General features: G+C 41.7%; 1 protein-coding gene across 3 annotated transcripts in view; it reads left to right on the top strand.

Annotated features, from left to right (window-relative positions):
* Positions 1-24152, top strand: part of LOC149458313 (dual specificity calcium/calmodulin-dependent 3',5'-cyclic nucleotide phosphodiesterase 1C-like) — a 298681-nt gene that overhangs the window by 124762 nt on the left and 149767 nt on the right. For all 3 annotated transcript variants that reach the window (XM_089682402.1, XM_089682404.1, XM_089682403.1), the window contains exon 6: positions 6857-6957. In XM_089682402.1, the coding sequence (XP_089538528.1) occupies positions 6857-6957 (101 nt within the window). The remainder of the gene's footprint in view (positions 1-6856; positions 6958-24152) is intronic.

The raw sequence follows: 24152 nt of genomic DNA, 5'->3' as shown, positions 1-24152 counted from the left end.
TGTCAGTCCGCCCCTGGACATACCCTAAAAGATTTGCAGCTGTAATTGCAGTGAAAAGTGGTTCTACAAAGTATTGACTCAGGGGGGCTGAATACAAATGCACGCCACACTTTTCACATATTTGTAAAAAAATTTTGAAAACCATTTCTCATTTTCCTTTCACTTCACAATTATGTGCCACTTTGTGTTGGTCTATCACATAAGATCCCAATAAAATATATTTACATTTTTGGTAGCAACATGACAAAATGTGGAACATTTCAAGTAGTATGAATACTTTTTCAAGGCGCTGTACCTGTGTTTCGGTGGCCCAAGCTTTTTTTATGCCAAGACACTCCTCTCTTGAACGTACAAGTGATTTTTTTTCTGCCTCTAAACTCCTGTAAATGCCTCAAATATGCATGGACAGAGGTCAACCACTTCCTATTCATTGAATGTACCTGAACGTCCTTGAATGAGAAGGGTAATATCTAAGTCATTGGTACAGCAAGATGTAATGTTTTAGAGCCAGCAATTCTACATGTTGCAAAAGTAATCCAAGCAGCTAAAGAGCCATTGGATCACTTTTACAGGTGGCAGAATAAGGTTCCCTTCTCCTGCTGCTTCTTTTACTGGGCTCTCCCATGCGATCTGGTGACATCCTGTTCCTAAGACACAGTGAAGAACAGATGTCTATCCTCCCACGGTGTGATGTCAGAAACCAGGAGTGATGAGGATTCACACTGGTCTTGCTGTGATCTGATGCTTTAGAGGTCAGAGGAGACATCTGAGATCTAATAGACCCCAAATTTCTCCAAAAAAAAAGAGGACCTGTCACAGCCCATGCTATCACAAGGGAAGTTGTTCATTCCTTGTGATAGCAACAAATGTAATTTAAAAAAAAAAAAAAAAGGAACAGTGTAAAAATTTTAATCAAATAAATAATAAAATTTAAAAAAGTGTAAATTTTTAAAAAATTTTAATAAAATTTAAAAAATCGCACTACACATGTGAACGAACGTCAGAGTGAGAGCAATAATTCTACCATCAGGCCTCCTGTATAGCTTTTAACTGGTAACCTCTAAAGACTTTTAAAGCGTTGCCTATGGAGATTTTTAGGTACTGTAGTTTGGTGCCATTCCACGGACGCACACATTTATAAAGCGTGACAGGTTTGGTATCCATTTACCCGGTGTAACATCATCTTTTATACTTTACCAAAATAAAGGGGTATTATATTGTGTTTATTATGCATTAATCCATTCATTAAATCATTTTTTTTCATAATGTTTTAAAAACCGCCATGCAAATACTGTGTGACATAAAAATATGCAACACCCACCATTTTATTCTCTAGGACCTCTGCTTTAAAAAAAAAAAATGTTTGGGTGTTTGAGGTAGTTATGAAGGAGAGGAATGTCAGAATTGGTTGAGACTGGAGATGGTTAACTTGCAGGGGAGTTTAGAGGCAGAGAAAAAAAGAACTCAAATGCCTCTAAAAGTAATGTTTTTGAAGTCAAGTGTGCAAGAGGCCTTAGCAATACTAAAAAAGATTATTTTCTGAGTAATGTGCCTATTCAGAGCAAAGATCAATTAGTAAAAGTGGCTTTCCAGAAATTTTTTTACAAGATGTGACAAGATGATTGTTAGCTTTCTAGTAGCAAAACTGAAATCACAAGTAACAATATTCTAAATTTAAAAAGATTATTAAACATGAAGATTAGACTAGGTTTGATAAAGTATACAGAGTCACTTTTTTAATTAAGTTGACAGATTTCAGACTGCTAAAAACTTAAACTCCGAAGTCGGCACTAATTAATTAAACATCCTGAAATGCCAGTGAACCCAAATGACATATCTGCAAAAAAATTACTTGTAAATGCTTTTAAGGGCATTGTTAAATACATAATTGACAAAATAAAAACAGTGTAGGCAGGCATTTAGAAAATTCCTAATTTATGTGATGTTTACATACAGTGATTTCATAATTAATTGTTCATTATCCAGTTATGGTTTCAACCAGAACAGTATTCTGATAATTTACTGATGTTAACATATTTGGGCTGATTTACTAAATACATTTTGTGAACATTTACTTCATTCGGATACAGATAAAATAAGTAAATATAAATGTGCCTTTCACCTGACTGGATTTTGAAGGGAATAGTCACACAATTTGTTGTGTGAAAATTCTCAATTCCTTTAGTAAATCAGCCTCAGTCAATGTCAGCATAATGCCTCAATGGCATGCCATAATACAATACAAAATACTAGACCTGACTAGATTGTAAGGTTGAGTGCTGGAGTATGTTACAGTTTAAATTTAAACACAGAGTTGATTCAATTAATTAACCTTGGGGACATGCCAATACTGGGACAGGTTAGTCTAAAGATGGAAGAGTCCAGCGTATGAGATGAAAGCAATTCCCATGCAAATCAATGTCAGTTCATGATGGACATTTTGACTAAATGATTATCGCATCTATCTTTATACAGGATAAATATATCACTGCTTATATGTTCCTGCTACTTGATCCAGAAGAAGGTGCTGGGCTGAATCTCAAATAAAATGCATTTGTACTAGATACATATATAACCAAAACTGTTGTATGTAGAGCTGTGCAACACTTGATCCCGTAACTTAATAGCAAATATTTTGCTACATGAAAAGTATTGTTAGCTTACGAGAACAGAAACAACTGAGTACTGTCAGTGATACTTTTTTTATTTGCACTAACATACAATTTTAAGGACAAGTTTTCGGGGGTATGTCCCCTTCTTCAAAGTCCAAACAGTAAATATTGTGTATTGTGTACTGCTCGGACCTTGAAGAAGGGGACACTCCCCGAGAGCTTGTCCTCAAAATTGTATGTTCGTGCAAATAAAAAAAGTATCACGGACAGTACTCAATTGTTTCTCTCGCAAATGCACTAATATGGCTTATGAGAACAAAAAGCTTATTGTGCAACTTAACTGATTGAATTTTACTATTCACATTGCAATCTATTTTGTTCTATACACACCTTGAAATCCATCCATAGAACAAAACTTCTCTTGACGGTTATTTTTTAATCTGAAGACATATTTGCCCTTACTTTTTTTACAGCTTAGGTTGTTGTGTTCCTCTTTTCTAAATTCTTAGTGAAAATAAAACTATTGCATTCTGGTAATGATTGTGACTGCTGCCTGTATTTATAGCATTCAGTGGATGATTCATTTATTTCTTTATTTTTCATTTCATATGCGTTATTTATATATTTCTACACATTTACACGCCCGGCAAGCTGTCCAGCAAAAATGTGTTCATTTTTTTTGCCACTTATCATTTAAATTTAGTTTTGGGAAGAATAGCAATGGGTTAAAACCTCTTTTGGGATTTTATTGTTGTCAGTGTTTCTGCTGGGGATGATTTATTCTCCATTTGTCCTGTTATCCATTGTTACTGGGAATCAAAGTGAGAGAAAGTCCCAAAAGTTGAGCTGTCCCCAGAACAGGACTAACAGAAGGTAAACCTTTTAATGGGGCACTTTTGCACTTCTTACAGCTGTCTTATTGGGAATCCAACTTCACTTTGGAGAGGTTTTAGCTCATTTAATTTGGCATCAATTGTACAGAACATGAAGGGAAATTTCCCAATGCGGAAGGGAAATTTCCCAATGGAACACAATGACAAGAAAACCTGAGAGATGCTTTAACTCAAATAAGATTTGCTGTCATAGTTATTATATAGGTTATATAGTATTATGTTATATAGGTTTTAAGTATTATATAGGTACAGAAATGTTAACTGTACACTTTTTCAGGCTACTGCTAAGGCACATTTTGTTTAGCACTACAAAATAGCAGTGCACTTCCTGGTATGTGAGTGTGCCTTTTGGCTCCCGTGCCTGAAGTCCGATAGTTGTGTATCTGCAGTGTGCGATCCAAGGCACTGCTGTCTGACTTCTAGGAGATGTGGTGTTGTCACTACTGCACTGATATTATTGTCCTTGTTGGAGGCTCTGACAAAAGCCCTGTCCTAATCAAAAATGGCCAGCTCAGAGGCACAGTGCAGAGCAAAGCATGGTAAGTAAATAATGGGGAACGATTAGCAGCAGAAAGTCCACAGGCAATACTGGTGACTATATCTTTTCCCTCTGCCTGCCTTGTTTTAACCATATCTTCCAGAATGCACGTATGGGGTTTACAAAAGTGTGTGTGTATATATGTATGTATATATATATATATATATATATATATATATATATATACACACACTCTGCTCAAAAAAATCAAAGGAACACTTTTTAATCAGAGTATAGCATCAAGTATTTTAAACTCCTGGAATATTGATCTGGACCGTTGAGTAGCAGAGGGGGTTGTTAATCAGTTTCAGCTGCTTTGGTGTTAATGAAATTAATGAGATGATCTCCAAAACAGGAATGATTTTACAGGTGGAGGCAACTGGCATTTATTTCCCCTACTCATCATTTCTGAGTGTTTTTCACTAGTTTTGCATTTGGCTAGGGTCAGTGTCACTACTGGTAGTATGAGGCGATACCTGGACCCTACATAAGTTGCAAAGGCAGTTCAACTCCTCCAGGATGGCACATCAATACATGCCATTGCCAGAAGGTTTGCTGTGTCTTCCAGCACAGATTTTTGGGGTATCTTTGAATTCAGTCCTCTATAAGTTGATAATTTTTATTTACATCAAACGATGGGGCATCCTTACATTCCTAACAGATTACCCAGTCCATATCAGTATAGATATCCAGCATGACATTTTTCCCCATTGAGATTTGATGTATTTTCAAAGTGGTCCTTTAAATTTTTTTTCGAGCAGTGTATACCCATCCACCTAGGCACTTACCTAGGTGGATGGAACATTGACCTGTAATGTAATCAGCCCCATCCGCCTTTCCAGTGAGAAATGAGCGATCAAACACCACTGATCGCTTTGTTCTCTCCTCCGCTCAGTGACTGTCTCCCAGTAGTGCAGGTATCTTGGTGGATCCCAACTGTAAAGTCTGGATCTTTTCCAAGCCTGGACCGGCTGATTGATGTTAACCAATGGGTCGCAGGAGTGCAGAACAAAGTGAAAATTGGTTAGAAGAGTGCAAAACGAAGTACTCCTGTGACCCAAAGGAGAAGGATAGCCAAAGAAGCTTTGGCCATACTTCTCCTTTAACCTCTTGCCGACCGCGCATAGCCAAATGACGGCTTCACTGCGGCCGGCCAGTTCTGGGTGGACGTCATATGACGTCCCCCCAGAACGCGCTCTCCTGCGCGCCCCAGGGGGCGCGCACCCGGCGATCTCCGTGATCGCTGTGTCCTACGGACACAGCTGATCACGAGATGTGGTAAAAGGCCGATCATACCGGCCTTTTACCACGTGATCAGCGGTGTCCAATGACACGCTGATCACAGGGAAATGCAAGTGCCGGTTCTCGGCTGCACTTTCCTCACGCTGTCAGATCGTGAGGAAAGTACTGCCGAGAACCGGCAGTTGTCAGAGCGAGGTTCGGCACCGATCATCAGGGCCACTGATGATCAGTGCCCAGCAGTGCCACCCACAAGTTCCGCCCACCTGTGCCCAGCAGTGCGCCCACTAGCTCCGCCCACCTGTGCCCAGCAGTGCACCCACCTGTGCCACTCTGCAGTCACACACCTGTGCCCAGAAGTGCCACCTACCTGTGCCCAGCAGTGCCACCTACCTGTGCCCACCCACCTGTGCCCACCAGTGCCACCCACCTGTGCCCACCCACCAGTGCCACCCACCTGTGCCCACCCACCAGTGCCACCCACCTGTGCCCACCCACCAGTGCTGCCCACCAGTGCCACCCACCAGTGCAGCCCAGCAGTGCTGCCAGTCAGTGCCACCAGTCAGTGCCCAGCGGTTGTGCCAGTCAGTGCTGCCAGTCAGTGCCCAGCAGTGATGCCAGTCAGTGCCATCTATCAGTACCCATCATCAGTGTCACCTATCAGTGCTGCCTATCAGTGCCGCCTATCCGTGACACCTCATTAGTGCTGCCTATCAGTGCCGCCTATCCGTGCCACCTCATTAGTACTGCCTATCAGTGCCCTTTAGTGCTGCCTATCAGTGCCGCCTATCAGTGCCCATCAGTGCTGCCTCATCAACGCACATCAGTGAAGGAGAAAAAATACCTGTTTGAAAAATTTTATAATAGAAACAAAGAAACTTTTTTTTTTTTTTCAAATTTTTTGCAATTTTTAATTTATAGCGCAAAAAGTAAAGCGCCCAGTGGCGATTAAATACCACCAAAAGAAAGCTCTATTTGTGAGAAAAAAATGATCAAAATTTCATATGGGTACAATCTTGCATGACCGCGCAATTGTCAATCAAAGTGCGGCAGCGCTGAAAGCTGAAAATTGGCCTGGTAAGGAAGGGGGTATAAGTGCCTGGTAGGCAAGGGGTTAAAGTCCATCTAAATCTACCTGGTCTCTCTGAAAGTACTCCATCCACACAGTGACAATGCTGCAGCAATTTCACTTTGAATAGAATTGCCATGCTGTTAAAGGAAGTGGAAAGTCATCAAATCTACTGGCAGTATGTTCAGGTAAAAACAATTTTTACAAGGAGAATTTAGAAGAAAACAAACAGACTGCTCTGTTAATGCTATTGACAGACTGCAGGAAAAAAAATGCAATTTTTGTTTTATTTAATTAAGTTCAGAGGAAGTGTGTCAATTACATTTCAATCAACTGATACAATTTCTATTGTGTGTTTTGTTGCACTTCTTAAGTAGTTTGTTGTATTTTACGAATGCAGATGACAGCGAATGATTTTAAATGTCATGTATAGTCAGGTAGGGAAATAGAGAGGGATAAATAGTGCTGATCCTTGAGTAATTACACCACTCTTTCATTTTTCTAGCACTGGCTAACAGAATTGGAAATTTTTGCTATGATTTTCGCTGCTGCCGTCCATGATTATGAACACACAGGTACAACAAACAACTTTCACATCCAAACAAGGTAATATGATTGATAAAAGTGTTTCTCTTGCCTGTATTATTCATAGCTTAAAACTATCTAGGGATCTGCATATTTGTTGCAAGATGCCAAATAAATAATCAAGAAGCTACCTTTCACTATGTCAGTGTTTCTCAACTCCAGTCCTCATGGACCCCCAACAGGTCATGTTTTCAGGATTTCCATTATTTCCATTTCCAGGTGATTTGATCAGTTTCACTGCCTTAGTAATTACCACAGCTGTTTCATCTGAGGGAAATCCTGAAAACATGACCTGTTGGGGGTCCATGAGGACTGGAGTTGAGAAACACTGCACTATGTACAACTATGGGAAGAGGAGAAGTTGGCCTGCTGTGTACATATAATGTAAAACTATCTATAGATTGACATGTTCAGTCATACTTTCACCATTCTGCCTGACAGCCATGTACCTATGTGGGTTTATGTAAAACTACACTCTGAGAAAATCGCTAAATACACAGATGAAATACTTATATGGGAGCTGTTTTACCTCCCAAATGTTTTGTGTTTTTGTCCATCCAGTTCTGAAACTAACACAACTTTTAACACTCTGCCTGGCACATGAGAGAACCTAATCTTTATCTGCTGCTGTTTCACTTTTCGTTACAGTCCATCCTGTGACTGGACAGTGAAATTAGAAGCAGCACACTGTTGAGCGCATGTCTCTCTCCTCCTGTCAGCATGCTTTTTGCATTGCAGCACACTTGGTTGTTGACTCTCCATGCTGCTTCTCCATATCCCTCTGTGACCTCTGCTGTACTGTAGACTGCAATTGGCTGGTACCAAGTCAATTTCAGGTACTTACCCTGCAGGCATTTTAAAAAAATGACCAGGTTCACACTGTTGCATTCAATGATATGCATGTGACCACAACATGTGGCAATGCATGTTATGTGCATTGGTACACTGCAATGTCATTCATTCTAAATAGTACCCCAACGCACCTACTAATCAGGACGATGCACCACTATAACATAGTACCTTGTGCTGTTCTGTACTGCATTTGCTAAAAATAATGCATTCAGGATTTTTTTTTTGTGTTTCAGTGCATTAGACAGCCCAGTCAATTGAATGGCATAATGCAACATGCATTAACCACTTGCCGTCCGCCTGCTGTTTATAAACAGCAGGACGGTGGCAGTCCAGGGGCGGGTTGCCGTTCAGAAATGGCACCCGCCTTTTCTAGCTGTGTGCGCTCCCTGGCAATCCGGTGCCCGCTGTGTCCTCCAGACACAGTGAAACACCGATCGTCGGACGAGACCTCTGTATGAGGTCCCGATCATGTGATCACTGATTGGCCAATCAGTGATCACATGCAAAGTAGTAAGCAAGATAAGTTATTTGTGACATCATTGCTTACTACGTGTGAAATCTGTGAATGATCACAGAGGTCACATGGTAAAAGGCTATTCACAACAGCCTTGTACCATGTGACAAGCTGTGACCAATCACAGCTCACTCAATACTTCTCAATGACTGCAAGAATGCAGACAGAGAGAAAGAGAAATGATTGCTTTTACATCCTATATGGGTGTAAAAGCAATCAGTGTAAAAAAAAAAATCTTCATCACCCCCCACAAGTAGTACAGTGTCACCATGGTGACACTGTACTGCTAGGGTGACAGTATGTAAAAAAAAATACAAAAATAATAATATAAAAAAATAAAAATAAAATAAAAATGTAAAAAAAAATGTTTAAAAATTATAATTTTTGGTTATAAACTAATTTGGATTTTTTTTTACTAAAAAAATAACAGAATATATTTTGGCCAAGATTTATGATGAAATATTATTTATTTGCAAAATGTTATAAAAAAAAACACTTTTTTCAAAATTTTTGGACTTTTTCATTTACATAGTGAAAAAAATAAAAATCCCAGCGGTGAATAAATACCACCAAAATAAAGCTTTATCTGTGTCAAAAAATGGTAAAAAATTCATATGGGTACAGTATTGCATGACCGCGCAATTGTGATTCAAAGTGTGATAGCGCTGAAAGCTGAAAATTGCCCTGGACAGGAAGGGGGGGAAAGTGTCCGGACAGGAAGTGGTTAAGGCATAACATAACTGATATAAATGGGCCCTTAATACTAGTGATTACAGTGCTGCATTAAAATGTTTATTCACCTTTACAGAAAAAAATGTACAGATGAACGGACAGTCTTCCCCCCCCCCCCCTCGGGTCCCTGGTGTACTTATCTCTGGAGTTGATGAGATGTCAGTCTAGTGGTTTGGAGATTTGAAATCACTGCTCTCCACCCTTCTATGTGTGCAGCGTTTCCAGGATGGATTGATTCTAAATGGACAGCGTCATCACAGTGAATCAATATCATCCATTCCAGGAGCACAGAGAAGATGGAGAAGAGCAAGTATTTCAAATCTCTAGACTGCTGGAACGGTTTGTGGGGGTGCTGACAGCTCAGCAACTCTGAAGGTAAGACTAGGGAGGGTGTATAGTGTTAGTTTATCTTTACAATTGTTCTGTAATGGTGAACTAACCCTTTCATTTGTACTTTTTAGATCTACCTAGAGTTCAGGTTTAATGAGCCATAGCACAAAGTGTGGTGACCAGGGGTGGACTGACAACTCATGGGGCCCCTGGGCAATAGGGGATCATGGGGCCCCTGTGTGTTTGCCGAAACTCAAAAAAGCCTATGAAAAAGGTACCAGGGGTATCTCATGGGGCCCCCTACTGACCCCAGGCCCTCGGGAAGTGCCCGAGTTTCCAAATTTATTTATTTATCGAGTTTATATAGCGCCAAAGGGTTTGCTCAGCGCTGTACAATAGAGGGGGGGACAATACATGAAACAGAACAGTAACATCAAACAGCACACAAGGGGTAAGAGGGCCCTACTCTTTCGAGCTTACAATCTAGGAGGGAGGGGGTAGCGGCACAGGAGGAAACGGCTCTGGGGGATGGAGTGGTAGGAGGAGGGAAGGGCAGCGGCTGTTAGGTGAGGGTGGGGTAGGCTTCCCTGAAGAGGTGGGTTTTCAGGGAGCGCCTGAAGGTGAGGAGGGAAGGTGACAGTCTGATGGATTGGGGTAGTGCGTTCCAGAGGATGGGGGAGGACCTGGAGAAGTCTTGCAGTCGTGCGTGGGAGGAGGAGACCAGGGAGCAAGATAGGAGGTCCTGTGAAGAGCGAAGGGTACGGGTAGGGTGGTACCTGGGAATCAGGTCGGTGAGGTAGTTAGGGGCAGTGTTGTGAATGGCCTTATAGGTCAGGGTGAGCAATTTGAATTTAATGCGTTGGGCAATGGGGAGCCAGTGGAGGGAGAGGCAGAGGGGGGTGGCAGAGGTGGAGCGGCTGGTGAGGTGGATGAGTCTGGCCGCTGAGTTCAGGATGGTCTGAAGCGGGGAGAGCCTGCACTGGGGTAGGCCGGTGAGGAGGGAGTTGCAGTAGTCAAGGCGTGAGATAATCAGGGAGTGTACGAGTAGTTTAGTGGTGTCTGGGGTAAGGAAGGAGCGTATCTTGGCGATGTTCCGGAGGTGGAGCCTGCATGTGTTTGTAAGTGATTTGATATGAGGTTGAAAGGAAAGGTTTGAGTCCAGAATGACGCCAAGGACCTTGGCTTGCTGGGCGGGATTGATGGTGGTGTTGTTGGTAGTGATGGAAAGGATGGGGGGGGCGCGGGCTGGGGGGAAGACGAGAAGCTCGGTTTTGGAGAGGTTGAGCTTGAGGAAATGGAGCGACATCCAGTCAGAGATGTCGTTTAGGAGGTGAGTGATGCGGGCGGAGAATGTGGGGGTGAGGTGAGGGGTGGATAGGTAGATTTGAGTATCATCAGCGTAGAGGTGGTAATTGAAGCCGTGGGAGTGTATGAGTTTGCCAAGGGAGGAGGTGTAGATGGAGAAGAGAAGGGGTCCAAGGACAGAGCCCTGAGGGACCCCAACAGAGAGGGGGAGGGAAGAGGAGGTGGCATCGTTGTAGGAAACGCTGAAGGAGCGTTGGGATAGATAAGACGAGAACCAGGAGAGAGCGGTGTCTCTGATGCCAAGGGAGAGTAGTTTATTAAGGAGGAGGGGGTGGTCGACTGTGTCAAAGGCCGCGGAGCGGTCTAGGAGGAGGAGGACAGAGTAGTCGCCTTTGGCTTTGGCAGTTAGTAGATCGTTGGTGATTTTGAGGAGGGCAGTTTCGGTGGAGTGTAGGGAATGGAAGCCAGACTGTAGTGGGTCAAGGAGGTTGCTGTCAGTTAGGTGGGCGCTTAGGCGATCGAAGACCAAGCGCTCAAGGAGCTTGGAAGTGAGTGGCAGCAGGGAAATTGGTCTGAGGTTGTTGAGGTCAGTGGGGTCCAGGGAGGGCTTTTTGAGTATGGGGGTGATGTGCGCATGTTTTAGGGGGGAGGGGAAGACGCCAGTAGAGAGGGAGAGATTGAAGATGTGGGTAAGGGAGCGGATAAGGGAAGAGGGGGGTGACCGGAGGAGTTGAGAGGGGATAGGGTCCAGGGGGCAGGTAGTGAGGCGGGCTTCTGAGAAGACTCTGGTGACTTCCTCAGTGGTAGTAGGGCTGAAGGAGTGCAGTGATGGGGGGTTACGGTAGGCAGGGCCTTGGGTGTGGTGGGGGGCAGTGCCGTTGCGAGGTCAGAGGAGGGGAGAGATGAGGGGGTGATGGAAGGGGAGAGGCTAGATGGGGAGGTAGATTGCAAGTTGACTATGTCCTTGCGGATTGCGTCAATCTTGTTGTGGAGATGAGTGGCAATCTCGTGGGCGGTAAGTGAGGTACTGAGTGGAGGAGTGGGGGGAGAGAGCAGGGAGATGAAGGTGGAGAAGAGTCGGCGAGGGCAGGTGGAGAGGGTGTTAATCAGGTTAACGAAGTAGGCCTGCTTGGCGGCGTGGAGGGAGGAGGTGTAGGTGAGGAAGGCAGATTTGTAGAGGGAGAATGCATGAGGGGACCTGGTTTTGCGCCATAGTCTCTCCAGCGCACGGCTGCGACATTTGAGGCATTTAGTATGGTCGTTCTGCCATGGTTGGAGCGGTCTGGGTTTGATGTTGCGTGTGGTTAGGGGTGCCAGAGAGTCTAGGGTAGCTGATAGTGAGTCGTTGTACACAGTGGTGGCTAGGTCAGGACATGACAGTGGAAGGATGCTGTCGTGTAAGCGGTCGGCAGCCGAGTGGAGGGGGGCCGGGTGCAGGTTGCGGAGGTTGCGGCTGGTGATGGTTTGGCGCACGGGGGGGGGGGGGGAGTTAGAGGAAGGGGAGATGGAGAACATGAGGAGGTGGTGGTCGGAGAGAGGGAAGGTCAGTCCGCCCCTGGTGGTGACCCATAGGAACCAAGCATCAGTTATTTGATCTTGCTCTCCCTGTGTCGATGGGCTTTTGTTCACTTCAGCTGGGTTTTACATTTTTACCCAAGTCTATGGGAATACAAAACCCACTTAAAGCAGGTCAAATACATCTGTCAATTCATTCTAAATGACATCAGAAGTGTGTCAAACTGATATCCATTCAAAGCCATTGAAACAGGATATCAAACTTTCTATAGCAATCAGGGCTGTCCTGCTACATTATGGTGGCTAATGCAGGCCATAGATGGGTCGCAAATTGTCCGTAAAAAAAAAATCGGCCGATTTTCGCACCATTGATGGGTTAATTGGTCGGCCGTTTTTCTGGATTTTGTCCGATTTTTTTGATCAGTAAAGTTGGAAAAAAATCGGCCGATTTTCACGGCAATGATGGGCAAATCTTTTTACCGATAAAAAATCTGCGCATGAGCCGTGACCTGCAAGAAAAAGAAGAAGAGGAAGCGAAAGAAGAAGAGGAAGCGAAAGAAGAAGAGAAGCGGAAGAGGAAGCGAAAGAAGAAGATGAAGCGAAAGAAGAAGAGGAAGCGAAAGAGGAAGCGGAAGATGAAGCGAAAGAAGAAGATGAAGCGAAAGAAGAAGAGGAGGAGGAAGAAGTAGAAGAAGAGGAGGAGGAAGAGAAAGAAGAAGAGGAAGAATTCCAGTCCGCTATTATATTTGACATGAAAAAGTATTGCAGTTGCAACAATGTATCTATTTGTATCCGAAAAACCATCTGTATCTGAAATGGATACAAATAGATACAATGTTGCAACCGCAATACTTTTTAATGTCAAATATAATAGAGGGCTCTCTGCAGGGACAGAAGTAATTGAATGCCAGCCGTAGACGGGAAGAAAATCAGCTGATTTTTTTTTTTTTACTGTAGGTTGTTACGTCGGCCTATTGAACAACTGATTTTTCATTTGTTTGTTAAAAAACCGGCCAGTTTTCTCCCCGTCTATGTCCTGCATTAGTCCCCCTCAAATGATGTCCTCCTATTAAATTCTAAGTTAAAAATCAGAACAAGGGACATAACTTAAAGTTAGTATGATGTGTCTCTTGTGCTAATTCGTTTAGGAGAAATCTTCCTTCATCCTATCCCACCTCCACTTCTGTAACCTTCCAGCAAGGGTTAATACAACTAAAGGGCTGCCAGGAGCTCCCATCAAGACAACTCCACTATGAACCCCTCCCCCCTTTCCTGCCAGATCTGCTATTCATAAAAAGCCTTATTTTAGCTTCTATGGATCTATGAATAGAGGATCAGTGGATGATTGCTAGCTCCTCCCTCTCCATTCATAGATCCTGTGCCATTAACTCCTACCATTGTAATAACCGCTGTCACATTAGAAGATTACAGTGGTGGGGGAGGGTGGAGTCATAGAATCGAAGAAGATTTTTCCTAAAAAAAACCCACAAGGGACACATCTAACTGACTGTAAGCTATGTTCCTTGTGCAGATTTTTATGTTTTTTTACTTTAGCTAAACAGACTATGAAACAAACTCTGTTCTTTGTGTTGTGATTACATTAGCAAAAACTAGACTTACAATTCGCTATTGGAGGAATCAGCTTAGAGGCATCTACAAGGAAAAACATCTCTAGACCGTCGGATCATACTGCTACCTTGTGTGCATGGATGACTTAAACTCTTTGAATAGCTTTGTTCACCAGAGAAGGGCAAATATCCTACCAAAACAAATAGGTGGTGAGAAAATCACCAGTTCTTGACTACATAATTACACTTTCAAGATCTATGGCAATGCACTCTACTACCTTTGTTTCTTTTCCTCTTTCCCACGCCCCAGACCATCCTTGATTTCTATATAAAGAGTTCCTTCTAAGAACAGCCATACATAAATCTTATATTTTATTTATCTACTGCAAATGCATACGGCAAAAGACAAACTGATTGGATTTGTGTCAGTATATATGCAAGTAAGTTGGTGCAGCGCTAAATGGTAATGTACTTTAATATACACAATGACATGCCATTTCAAACATATGTGGATATGTGGTATCACCTTAAGGTGATTAATAGTGATATAGTTAGTTCAATATGATTGTGTGGATCATGAAGAGATCACAATTCCAAGTGCATGGATGTCCTGATCCGGGAGTGACAACAGGTGCAAGCCAAAAAACGAAATGATAAAAAACGCACTCACCAGATGTGCGTTTAAAATGCACAATAATTAATCCTGCATCACCAGGCTATAGATAGGTCATCAGGTCTCGGGTCAGGCTACCATACGAATCCCCATCCAAGCTCCACAGAAAAGTGACCATGTGTTCAGGATAGGTTGTGGTTAGATGCCCAGTTGCTGCAGCCCCCCTGGACATCTAACCACAACCTATCCTGAACACATGGTCAGTAACTTTTTGGAACTTTTTTGAGAATTTGAAATTTACCATTACACTCATTATCCTTGAATAAAAGGTACCTTAAGCAATATCACACTATGTGGTCTCTTATTGGGCACTCTGTGTGAGTGTCATCATTCACAGTGCCCATTTGGAGGAAAGATGACCCTGATGGTGATACCTGGTAGCGGTTTCTGGTGACCTTTTCTGTGGAGCTTGGATGGGGATTCGTATGGTAGCCTGACCCGAGACCTGATGACCTATCTATAGCCTGGTGACGCAGGATTAATTATTGTGCATTTTAAACGCACATCTGGTGAGTGCGTTTTTTATCATTTCGTTTGGCTTGCACCTGTTGTCACTTCCCGGATCAGGACGTCCACGCACTTGGAATTGTGATCTCTTCATGATCCACACAATCATATTGAACTAACTATATCACTATTAATCACCTTAAGGTGATACCACGTATCCACATATGTTTGAAATGGCATGTCATTGTGTATATTAAAGTATATTACCATTTAGCGCTGCACCAACTTACTTGAATATATATGTACTATTGGAGGTTTTTCTTGGTTGCCTTTCGGTGTATCAGCTGCTTATTAACATAATTCATTGTGTTTATGTATATATGTATGTGTGTGTGTATATATATATATATATATATATATATATATACTTTTTTTTTCGTTTTTGGTAGCGCTCACTAAAATCTTTTTATTACGATTTGTGTCAATAATTTTAATTAGATGATAAACAATACATACACACATAGGAAATACATACACACATAGTATTTTTTTTTTATTATAAATCTTTATTAATTTTCAACCAAATACAAATCACAATCACATTCTTCTATAGAAAAGACATCAAATCAATATCTTCCTATTGACATATTTTATCTATATCCCTATTCCCCTACTCTCCCTCCCCCCCTCCCCAACTCCTTCAATCACCTCCCCCCCCCCTCCCCAACTACTTCAATCACCTCCCCCCCCCCCCACTCTGCAATTGTCTTCTAACCCAAAACTTCTTTCTTTCTCTCTTTTTCCCTTTTCTTTTTTTTTTCCTTCTAAAAACCATTTCTAAAATCCGTCTTTATTTCGAGGGGTATGAATCATCATCATATATTTCACTTTTTCTCTATACTCTCCCCATTTTTTCCACTTTATATGATACTTCTCCATCTTATCTATATGCATATAATACAATCTTTCCGTACCACAAATCTGATTCATTCTGACCATCCAATCTTCCTGTGTCGGCACCTCCCTTTTTTTCCAGAACCTAGGTATAAGACTCTTAGCTGCGCTCAAGAAATGCCATATTCCTGAATCCTTATATAATCTCACTGGAAGCTCTGTGACATGGAGAAGACATAGCTCTGGATCCAATCTAATATCGATCTCAGTAATTTTCCTTACTAAGTAAACAATTTTCCTCCAAAACACCTGTATCTTTAAACACTCCCACCATATGTGATATGACGTACACACACAGGATTTTTTCCAAGTATTTTTCACCTTGTGTTTCAGCCAATAAGTATATTATTTTTCAGCTTCCTTTAACAGACCAAGCTGTCCATAAAAATTGGCCCTTAGAGGATTGAAACAAACTAGCACTGACAGGGGTGCTTACAATGATTAGCTTTTATTCATAGGAACATAGAAAAGTGACGGCAGAAAAAGACTGAGTGGTCCATCGAGTCTGCTCATTTTTTTTTTTTTGTGGGGGAGACTGTTTTTGTTTTGCATTGTTTTAGGGTTTTTTCTCAACTATGTAAAACCTTTATCACAAAATGAAAAAAACTGGTGCTGTAACAGCTTAAAGTGTTAGCTTGGGTTTTCTTTTAAAGGGATAGTTCACTTTTACCAAAAACTGCCTATTCAGATAGGTGTCTGTAGGTATCTACAGGTGTCTGTAGATAAAAAAAACAACTTGTGCAGAGCTGACTATAGATGGATAATTCCATTGCTATAGATGTGGGCCATTTACATTCCTCATGAAGCCTGACTGAAATACTTCCAAGACGTTGCTAGGACATTGCCAAGTGAGACCTATTCATTACTGTCACCATCACAGGAGTAAGCGCTTTCTCTGACTCAAACCCTCTCACATACTCTCTATCCCCTGATGCAGTAGCTCTGAGCTCAGCATCACTCCTGTGATGGTGGAGGTGAGCAGATGCAATTTGAAGAGGCAAGTCCACCAATTACATCAACCACCATCCATGGAATTAGCAATGTAACACCTGATACCTGTAAAGGAACACAAAAAGGTAGAAAATATGTTTACCTCACACCTGGGCTTCTGCAAAGGAGAGCAGTGAGTGGAAGACAGCTGTAAGGTAATTAAAGATTTTTTAATTCTCCTTGCCTGGTAATGCTGCCACACTTGTAAATAGCCACTTCGTACCCAGCGCTTGGCACATGAGTGGCAGCATTAGCAGGCAAGATGCAAGTAGAGGTACCTGACCAGATCTGACCAGACCCTTATTAGGATCTTTGGATGCCCTGAGGTTATCTGCTCTTAATGTGCATTTGGATTGCGTATCTGGTGAGTGCGCAATCTTTACATACCTATCACCTCATCCACGGATGCAGCCACTGGATTTCTGAAGATCATCTGTGATCTTATTTGCACCCATTTATGGACTATATTCAGTTTAATGTGTTACACCATTTCACCATACTAGTCACCATCCAGTGACATATTTATTTGCACGTTGTCACTTTATTTATGTGATTATTTGCAACGCACATTGGCTATTTATTTATTTTATATTGTATATGTGCATAGCATTTATGATATTTACCGGATCATCTTAGTGCTGCACCCTGTTTTATTTGATTACTTTTAAGGTTTTATATGGTGCCTTTTGGTGTTCAGCTGCTTGACTCACCTCAATTTATTATTTATTATCTGGTTTCTTAGCACTCACTTACCTCGTTTTTATGGTAATTAAGTAGTGGTCTAGTCATTTGGTATTTCAGGAATGTAAAAATATAATAGCCAATTTGGAGCAGTCTCAACGTTTTTGGATAATTTCTTTCAACATTGACACATAGAAACCGATATATTGAAATAAGAAAAGCATTGGAGCTTTTTTTTTTTTTTTCTTTTGGATAGATTGGATGTGGATTACAACACCCGTCTGTTTTTTTATTGTTGCCTGTGCCTTCATTAGGGAGATTCTCTATTTGTCCTATTTACCATTAAAAGTAAAAGAAAATCCCAAATTTTGGGTTGTCCCCAGAACAATAATAGAGGGGAAATGTTCCAATGGGAACACTGGTGCTGGTGACCTGGGGGCCCCAAGGGATTCCTTTCATTTGTAAGGATTTCCTTTCACTTTCTGTTGGGACAGGAAGTGAAGGTAAATCTCCCCAAAAAAACTTCCTTAGCCTATCCAAAATGAAAAAAAAAATGTTTGCCTTTAGATTTACTTTAGAGCAAATAGACGCTTTGAAAGTTGCTCCGGTGCTTACACTGTGCGCACAATTATTAGTCAAGGTGAATTTTTGAGGCTGCACTTCATAATTGAACAACTACAGTGCTCTTTATAAATCTCAAACCTGAATATTTAAGAAACATTTTGGATTGATCAAGTAAAAGTGAGGTTCTGGCTTTCTTAGGAGAATATCTATGTGTGCACAATTATTGGGCAACTATTAGTGTGCATAATTATTATGCAACTAAATGAAAAACTAAAAGTTTCCCATCTCACTTGTTTATTTTCATTTGTTAAAGTGAGAATAATAAACAAACAAATTAAAATGTACAAATAAACATTTCTGACATTTAAAAGAAAAAAAAAAAACAGTGACCAATATAGCCACCCATTCATGGAGTCTGTCAGTTTCTTGCCTCTCAGATGCTGTTCAGAGAGGTGCACTGTTTTCTTTCACCGTAAATTTCCCATTTAAGGGCCCAACATTTCTCAGTAGGGTTTAGGTCAGGTGAGGAGGGGCCATGTCATTATTCTTTCATCTTTAAGGCCTTTACTGGCTAGTCAAACAGTGGAGTACTTTGCATGCAATGGAGCATTGTCCTGCCTAAATATCATGGTCTTCTTGAAAGATGCAGACTATTTCTTGTACCACTGCTTGAAGAAAGTGTTTTCTAAAAACTGGCAGTAAGTTTGGGAGTTGAATATTAGTCCATCTTCAAACTGAAAAAGGTCCAACTAACTCATCTTTAATAATACTAGCCCATACCAGTACTCCACCTCTACCTTGCTGGCGTCTGAGTCGAAGTGGAGCTCTGTAACCGTTACTCATCCAGCCACGGGCCCAATCATCTGGTCCATCAAGTGTCACTGTCATCTCATCAGTCCATAAAACCTTTGAAATATTTGTCTTCCGATATCTCTTAGCAGTGGTAAATTTAGGTTTTGTGCTGCCCTAGGCAAAACAAAAATTGGACCCCCCCCCCGTCTAACCTTTTGGCCAACAACACTCCTGCCCCCCCACCCGGAGAGAAAGTCTCTCACCTTTACATTTCTGGACATCCCCGGGAACGAAAGTTGGGCTCTGCATACACCATCAAGCCTTTCTCGGCTTCCACCTGGTCCCCATGCCGCAAGTGACCCTTCTACCAGGGGGCAGTGCTGCCCCCCTGAAAAATGCAGCCCTAGGCAACTGCCTTGTGGTAAAATACGCCTCTGTCTCTTGGCCAGTTTTGATGTTTCATCTTATGTGTCTTGTTTAGCAGTGGTTGGGTTTCAACCTACCTTACCTTGCCCATGTCTCTGAGCACTGAACAGCTTGTACTTCTGGGCACTCCAGGTAGGTTGCAGTTCTGGAATATGACTGCACTGGAGGATAATGGATTCCTGGTAGCTTCATGTTTGATTCTTCACAAATCTTTGGCAGTCAATTTGTGTCTTTTTTTTCCTCAACACGTTTCTTGCTAATTGGCTATTTGCAACAAAACGTTTGGTTCTGTGATCACGCCCAAATATTTTAGCAATTTCAAGAGTGCTGCATCCCTCTAAAAGAAAATTTTTGCATTTTCAGAGTCAGTTAAATCTCTTTTTTGGCCCAGTTTGCCTGAAGAAAAGAAGCGGCCTAATATGTATGCACACCTTGATATAGGGTGTTGATCTCCTTAGACCACACTCTCCCTCATTCCACAAATACACGTCGCCTGATAGGCTTAAATCCAATAAACATTCAAGTTTATACAGCTTGGAGTTGGACAATATGCAGAAAAATTATGATTTGGCCAAAATACTCACTTGCCTAATAATTGTGCACACAATGTAGTAAATGAGGTAACATTTCACTTTACACCGAATACCCAATCACATGCAAGTAAAAAAATAGCATTTTTTCTTGCACATGACTGGATGATGGAAGTCAGCAGAGCTCTCCCTCATTTACTAAGCTCTGGAGCAGCTTCAATGGCAAAGTTCTCAGTCTATGTGCCTTTAGAAAATCCACCCCATTACATATAGTAAAATCGATCTATTTTCTCTTATCTTTTAGCCAGATTTTCAGAGACTTGTTTGTGTATATACAAACATATACATCATTTGCTGCAAAAAAACTCCCAATCACTTCAAGCATAATACAATGTACACTCGTATCATAATGGTCAAATCCCTTGTTAGAGAATATACAATATTTCATATATGTACTGGAGATACTTTATGTTTTTACAATTATTTTCAGATATATCTCCCCTTGACAAGTTTCCACTGACATCATTGGCCTTTTTAGCTATCTATGAGGGGGTAATTCTTCCCAAAGACCACAAACCTTCTTTTTAGCTATCTATGAGGGGGTCATTCTTCCCAATGACAATAAACCTCCTTTTTAGCTTTCTATGAGGGGGTAATTCTTCCCAATGACCGCAAACTTCCTTTTTAGCTTTCTATGAGGCGGTAATTCTTCCCAATGACCACAAACCTCCTTTTTAGCTATCTAGGAGGGGGTAATTCTTCCCAATGACCGCAAACCTCCTTTTTAGCTTTCTATGAGGAGGTAATTCTTCCCAATGACCGCAAACTTCCTTTTTAGCTTTCTATGAGGGGGTAATTCTTCCCAATGACCGCAAACTTCCTTTTTAGCTTTCTATGAGGGGGTAATTCTTCCCAATGACCGCAAACTTCCTTTTTAGCTATCTATGAGGGGGTAATTCTTCCCAATGACCGCAAACCTTCTTTTTAGCTATCTATGAGGGGGTAATTCTTCCCAATGACCACAAACCTTCTTTTTAGCTATCTATGAGGGGGTATATCTTCCCAAAGACCACAAACCTTCTTTTTAGCTATCTATGAGGGGGTAATTCTTCCCAATGACCACAAACCTTCTTTTTAGCTATCTATGAGGGGGTAATTCTTCCCAATGACCACAAACCTTCTTTTTAGCTATCTATGAGGGGGTAATTCTTCCCAATGGCCGCAAACTTCCTTTTTAGCTATCTATGAGGCGGTAATTCTTCCCAATGACCGCAAACTTCCTTTTTAGCTTTCTATGAGGGGGTAATTCTTCCCAATGACCGCAAACCTCCTTTTTAGCTATCTATGAGGGGGTTCCCAATGACCGCAAACCTCCTTTTTAGCTATCTATGAGGGGGTAATTCTTCCCAATGACCGCAAACCTCCTTTTTAGCTATCTATGAGGGGGTAATTCTTCCCAATGACCGCAAACTTCCTTTTTAGCTTTCTATGAGGGGGTAATTCTTCCCAATGACCGCAAACTTCCTTTTTAGCTTTCTATGAGGGGGTAATTCTTCCCAATGACCGCAAACTTCCTTTTTAGCTTTCTATGAGGGGGTAATTCTTCCCAATGACCGCAAACTTCCTTTTTAGCTATCTATGAGGGGGTAATTCTTCCCAATGACCGCAAACTTCCTTTTTAGCTATCTATGAGGGGGTAATTCTTCCCAATGACCGCAAACTTCCTTTTTAGCTATCTATGAGGGGGTAATTCTTCCCAATGACCGCAAACTTTCTTTTTAGCTTTCTATGAGGGGGTAATTCTTCCCAATAACCGCAAACTTCCTTTTTAGCTATCTATGAGGGGGTAATTCTTCCCAATGACCGCAAACTTCCTTTTTAGCTATCTATGAGGGGGTAATTCTTCCCAATGACCGCAAACTTCCTTTTTAGCTATCTATGAGGGGGTAATTCTTCCCAATGACCACAAACCTTCTTTTTAGCTATCTATGAGGGGGTATATCTTCCCAAAGACCACAAACCTTCTTTTTAGCTATCTATGAGGGGGTAATTCTTCCCAATGACCACAAACCTTCTTTTTAGCTATCTATGAGGGGGTAATTCTTCCCAATGACCGCAAACTTCCTTTTTAGCTATCTATGAGGGGGTAATTCTTCCCAATGACCGCAAACTTCCTTTTTAGCTATCTATGAGGGGGTAATTCTTCCCAATGACCGCAAACTTCCTTTTTAGCTATCTATGAGGGGGTAATTCTTCCCAATGACCACAAACCTTCTTTTTAGCTATCTATGAGGGGGTATATCTTCCCAAAGACCACAAACCTTCTTTTTAGCTATCTATGAGGGGGTAATTCTTCCCAATGACCACAAACCTTCTTTTTAGCTATCTATGAGGGGGTAATTCTTCCCAATGGCCACAAACTTCCTTTTTAGCTATCTATGAGGGGGTAATTCTTCCCAATGGCCGCAAACTTCCTTTTTAGCTATCTATGAGGCGGTAATTCTTCCCAATGACCGCAAACTTCCTTTTTAGCTTTCTATGAGGGGGTAATTCTTCCCAATGACCGCAAACCTCCTTTTTAGCTATCTATGAGGGGGTTCCCAATGACCGCAAACCTCCTTTTTAGCTATCTATGAGGGGGTAATTCTTCCCAATGACCGCAAACCTCCTTTTTAGCTATCTATGAGGGGGTAATTCTTCCCAATGACCGCAAACTTCCTTTTTAGCTTTCTATGAGGGGGTAATTCTTCCCAATGACCGCAAACTTCCTTTTTAGCTTTCTATGAGGGGGTAATTCTTCCCAATGACCGCAAACTTCCTTTTTAGCTTTCTATGAGGGGGTAATTCTTCCCAATGACCGCAAACTTCCTTTTTAGCTATCTATGAGGGGGTAATTCTTCCCAATGACCGCAAACTTCCTTTTTAGCTATCTATGAGGGGGTAATTCTTCCCAATGACCGCAAACTTCCTTTTTAGCTATCTATGAGGGGGTAATTCTTCCCAATGACCGCAAACTTTCTTTTTAGCTTTCTATGAGGGGGTAATTCTTCCCAATAACCGCAAACTTCCTTTTTAGCTATCTATGAGGGGGTAATTCTTCCCAATGACCGCAAACTTCCTTTTTAGCTATCTATGAGGGGGTAATTCTTCCCAATGACCGCAAACTTCCTTTTTAGCTATCTATGAGGGGGTAATTCTTCCCAATGACCGCAAACTTCCTTTTTAGCTATCTATGAGGGGGTAATTCTTCCCAATGACCACAAACCTTCTTTTTAGCTATCTATGAGGGGGTATATCTTCCCAAAGACCACAAACCTTCTTTTTAGCTATCTATGAGGGGGTATATCTTCCCAAAGACCACAAACCTTCTTTTTAGCTATCTATGAGGGGGTAATTCTTCCCAATGACCACAAACCTTCTTTTTAGCTATCTATGAGGGGGTAATTCTTCCCAATGGCCACAAACTTCCTTTTTAGCTATCTATGAGGCGGTAATTCTTCCCAATGACCGCAAACTTCCTTTTTAGCTATCTATGAGGGGGTAATTCTTCCCAATGACCGCAAACTTCCTTTTTAGCTATCTATGAGGGGGTAATTCTTCCCAATGACCACAAACCTTCTTTTTAGCTATCTATGAGGGGGTATATCTTCCCAAAGACCACAAACCTTCTTTTTAGCTATCTATGAGGGGGTAATTCTTCCCAATGACCACAAACCTTCTTTTTAGCTATCTATGAGGGGGTAATTCTTCCCAATGACCGCAAACTTCCTTTTTAGCTATCTATGAGGGGGTAATTCTTCCCAATGACCGCAAACTTCCTTTTTAGCTTTCTATGAGGGGGTAATTCTTCCCAATGACCGCAAACTTCCTTTTTAGCTATCTATGAGGGGGTAATTCTTCCCAATGACCACAAACCTTCTTTTTAGCTATCTATGAGGGGGTATATCTTCCCAAAGACCACAAACCTTCTTTTTAGCTATCTATGAGGGGGTAATTCTTCCCAATGACCACAAACCTTCTTTTTAGCTATCTATGAGGGGGTAATTCTTCCCAATGGCCACAAACTTCCTTTTTAGCTATCTATGAGGCGGTAATTCTTCCCAATGACCGCAAACTTCCTTTTTAGCTATCTATGAGGGGGTAATTCTTCCCAATGGCCACAAACTTCCTTTTTAGCTATCTATGAGGGGGTAATTCTTCCCAATGACCGCAAACTTCTTTTTTAGCTTTCTATGAGGGGGTAATTCTTCCCAATGACCGCAAACCTCCTTTTTAGCTATCTATGAGGGGGTAATTCTTCCCAATGACCGCAAACCTCCTTTTTAGCTATCTATGAGGGGGTA

This window comes from Staurois parvus, unplaced genomic scaffold, assembly GCF_062004578.1.
Source record: "Staurois parvus isolate SC_StPar_1 unplaced genomic scaffold, SC_StPar_1.0 ptg000288l, whole genome shotgun sequence".
Classification (NCBI taxonomy): Eukaryota; Metazoa; Chordata; class Amphibia; order Anura; family Ranidae; genus Staurois; species Staurois parvus.
Note: the sequence above shows the minus strand (reverse complement) of the source record. Positions and strands in the feature narration are given on the sequence as shown.